The 4,481-nt window shown below is 38.0% G+C and overlaps 1 protein-coding gene across 1 annotated transcript; it reads left to right on the forward strand.

Moving 5' to 3' along the window:
* Positions 1–1,614: 1,614 nt before the first annotated feature.
* LOC132165015 (G-type lectin S-receptor-like serine/threonine-protein kinase LECRK1) lies at positions 1,615–3,990 on the forward strand. The gene has a single exon (XM_059575527.1). It carries the CDS (start codon positions 1,615–1,617, stop codon positions 3,988–3,990), a length of 2,376 nt encoding a protein of 791 aa, XP_059431510.1.
* The last annotated feature ends 491 nt before the right edge of the window (positions 3,991–4,481 follow it).

A 4,481-nucleotide genomic window follows, 5' to 3' on the forward strand; every position in this document is an offset into this window, starting at 1 on the left:
TTTTTTTTTTTTTTTTTTTTTTTTTTTTCAGACCAATAATGTTTTAACATATTCTAATTTATATAAATTAAACTAAAATTAAAGGTCTTATGTTTTAATTCCACTACAAAAATGGGTTTTCTTTTTGACCAGAGGTTTTTGACGCGTCGTTTTTGACGTTCGTCAACGGTCGAAAGGGTAGGTGTCAAAAAAACCCATATTTTTGACGTGTCTACAGTGACACGTCAAAAACTTTTGACGTTTTCGAAACGCCACGTCAAAAATTTTTTTTTTTACGTGGCAAACATATGTTACTGTTTGCCACGTCAAAAAACATACATTTTTTTGTAGTGCATGTAAACTAGAAGAACCAACGAAATTGAAATATATAGAGCATGCAAAATGGTGCGAGTTAGTTTAGTTGATAGAGCATCAAAGCACTGGGATGAAATCCCATGCTCAATAGACTGTCCACATTGTTTATATAGTAGAGCACCGTCTCTTTATGTTACTATATATATTTAAAACATCTTCAGCAGACTAGTAAAAGTCCATATTGGTTATATTTAGCTAATTAATATAATCAATTTTTTTCTTCTAGCAAATTAGCTAAAAATAAGGTAAAATGAATAAGGTGCTGTAGTGAATAGCAACCTTATGTAGCATACTAGATAATTAATTTATTATAAAAAAGAATGAAAAATAATATTTTAAAGCAAGTAGATAATATAATAAAAGAATTTAGAGTGTATAAAAAAATAATAGCTAGAGCTTCACTTTTTCATTAGATATACTTATTGTTGCCGGAGATGCAAAGTAACTCGATAGATTAAAAAACTAAAAAAAGGTAGGTAAAATCATGTCTTTATTAACGAGACAAGGAACAGGAAGCAAATTCACCATAATTTTATTTTTTGGTACAATTTACCATTAAATATATAAGTTTTACCCTGAGCTCATATTAAATAGTACTTTACTCCAAACAACACTACACAACGTTCCTAGCTCTATTTATTCCTTTAATTTTATTCATTTTTTCAAATCAACTTTTTCATTCATTAAGGAAATTAACAAGTTACTACCATGTACTTTCGGGTATTGGAAATTACTTATTGGGTTTCTAATTTTAGAATTAATTTCCGGTACTGTTGCTCTAAGTGGCAAGCAAACAATTTAAAAAAAAAAAAAAAGTTCCAAAAAAGAAGTGCAATAGAGGCTAAGGGCACTTCTAGTCCAACTCATGACACGGCCCACTCCCTCGATCGACCGATAGTGCTTTTTCATATATATATAAATCGTGTGATGAACACATAACCACGTCCACCCAGTCATTCATGCCGATAGGCTTATTGTGTGATACATGAAACTTGTGAATTGTGATGATGACAATAAAATGAATTGCGTTTAGTGGCTTCACTTTATAGGAACACTTGATCCCTCAGTCAACGTATAATCAAATGGGTGAATCCGTCCAATGCGATGAAGAGAATTCTACCTTTGTTTAAAACTTGAACATCCATGAGCTCTTATAAAAAAAAAATTGTAAAGTAAAAGCCTCTGGTAGTCTCTCTTCCTCTTAGTTGAATACAGAAAACAATAATAACCATCATTTTCTTTTACCCCCGCCACCCCCCAATGGCTCCCATATTCTTTGTTTTCTTCTTCCTTCTGTTTATACCGTTTTCAGGTGGAAGAGCTCAACCAAATCAACCTGGCCGTATAAGCCCGGGCGCTTCACTCTCTCCCACAACTCGACCCTCTTCATGGCCTTCTCCTGTTGGGCGATTTGCATTTGGATTCTACCAGCTGCAAGGCACCGCTGGTTATGCGGTAGGAATTTGGTTGGTCGGTAAACACAACAAAACAGTGGTGTGGACGGCAATTCGTGATGGTCCACCGATCACCCCGAATGCAACGCTCAATTTTACCGAGGATGGTATGCTGCTTTCGGGAACTGAGCTCATTACAACTGCAACGGGTTCTGTTTCCTATGCCACCATGCTCGACAATGGCAATTTTGTGCTCTCTGACAAGGGTTCCAAAACAGTTTGGCAGAGTTTTGATCATCCTACCGACACCATTGTAGAAGGTCAGACTCTATTCGCTGGAGGTCAACTCTTCTCCAGCTTAGACATGAGTGACCAGTACTCAACTAGATCACGGTTTCACCTCAAGATGCTGGACGATGGAAACCTTGTTTTATACCCAACAAACACTACAGAAAGCTCAAATGATGTTTACTGGGAGTCAGAGCCAGGCCGATATGGTTCCAAGTTTTACCTTCATCTCAATAATACAGGCGATCTGGATATCATCAACGGCACTAGTTTAGAAACATTTGTTCGCCTGGATGATAGTAGGGCATCTTCGGTCCCCAACGATAGTATAATTTATCGTTCAACTCTTGATTCTGATGGAATTTTCCGTCTCTATTCTCACACCTATGATCAAAGTGGCGACTTCGATGTATCGACTTTATGGGAAGCGCTTACAGATCCATGCGAAGTGAAAACTTTCTGTGGTTTCAACAGCTATTGCACATTCTATGACAACAAAGCATACTGTCTTTGCCTTCCTGGGACTGATTTTCTGGATCCGAGTGACAGGTCTCTTGGCTGTGGGAGAAACTTTTCAGAAGGAGTATGTTCAGGTGGAAAAGAAAATGAAACCTTATATCACATCCAAACCATGGACAATATGAAGTGGGATGATGGTCCTTACGTTAAGGAACCAATGTCGACAAAGGAAGAATGCAGCAGGTCTTGTTTGGAAGACTGCTATTGTGGGGCGGCGCTGTTCTCACGTGGGTATTGCAGGAAACAAAATCTTCCACTGCGATATGTACGAAGAAGTCCAGGAGAGGAGACCACGGCAATCTTTAAGGATGGTACAGTAAGCCTTAAGAGCAGGAATAAAACCGATAGCCAAAAGATGCCACCCGGGGTGATCGTACGCAAAACAACAATAGTGGAAATTCTGCTTGTGACTTTTGGTTTTACTGCATTGTCATGTGTTGCCCTTGCAATCTCTGGCCTTTTCGTTTTCAAAAGTCGAGTTTTAAGGTACCGAAGGATGTTAGAAAATGGAAACCTGGGAGCGAATGAGGAGGTCACATTGAGATTGTTTTCGTATAATGAGCTCAAAAAAGCAACAAATGGCTTCAAAGAAGAGATAGGTAAGGGCTCATTCGGAGCAGTTTACAAAGGATCACTATTCAAAGGTAGAAGACTTGTTGCAGTAAAGAGACTAGAGAAACTAATTGAAGAAGGTGAAAGGGAGTTCCAGGCAGAGATGCGAGCAATTGGGAGAACCCACCATAGGAACTTAGTTCGTTTGTTGGGTTACTGCGCCGAAGGTTCTAAAAGGCTTCTGGTTTACGAGTATATGAGGAATGGCTCCCTTGCCGATCTTCTTTTTAGAGTTGAGAGACGTCCAGACTGGGGTGAGAGAGTGAGAATCGCACAGGATGTTGCAAGAGGGATCCTCTATCTACACGAAGAGTGTGAGGCTCCAATTATCCATTGTGATATAAAGCCTCAAAACATTCTAATGGATGATTTTTGGACTGCCAAAATCTGTGACTTTGGGTTGGCAAAGTTTTTAATGCCAGATCAAACTAGGACCTTCACCGGGATTAGAGGGACAAGAGGGTACTTAGCACCTGAATGGTATAAAAACACCCCAATTTCAGTGAAGGCAGATGTTTATAGTTATGGAATGGTGCTCTTAGAAATTTTATGTTGTAGAAGGAACATAGAACTTAACGTATCAGATGACGATGAGATTAGTCTTTCTATTTGGATCTATAAATGCTTTGTTGGTAGAGAGTTGGATAAGATTGTTCGTGGGGAAGAAGTAGATAAGACCACCTTAGAGAATATGGTTAAGGTTGGACTCTGGTGTATTCAAGACGAACCAGCTCTTCGTCCTTCCATGAAAAGTGTCCTCTTGATGTTAGAAGGGATATCCGAGGTATCTATTCCTCCATGTCCAGCTCCTACGTCCATGTAAAAATTATATCCCATGTCATATAGTTTTTATTTGTTTTATGCATTTTCCTGCACTCATCTCGTTAGGGGATATGTTCGCCCTCTCACTTGTCAACTATTCTGTTTCGAGCTGGACAGTAGAAGTGCATAAAACAGTGCAAGGGTAAGTATTGTGTTAAACATGTATTTATCTTTCATCAATAAAATTATGAAGAAAACTTTGTCGCAGTGATAGCCATCGACCTTAAAGCTTCTTATTTCTAATGCAAATTCTTCCTATATTTATTAGAAGGGTAAAGTCCACTTAATCCCCTCAAACTACCGCCTCATTAATAATCTACTCCCAAAACTATCAATTACGCCAATTTACCCAAAATTACCAAAACAATGACAATGTACCCCCCAATGCTAACAAAATGACAAAATTACCCCTTTAAAATTTTCAATAAGACAAAAATACCCTTAAAAAAAAAATTAAACTTTAGTATTTTTATTTTTATTTTAGTAAGGGTA

Source organism: Corylus avellana, chromosome ca11 (assembly GCF_901000735.1).
Source record: "Corylus avellana chromosome ca11, CavTom2PMs-1.0".
Classification (NCBI taxonomy): Eukaryota; Viridiplantae; Streptophyta; class Magnoliopsida; order Fagales; family Betulaceae; genus Corylus; species Corylus avellana.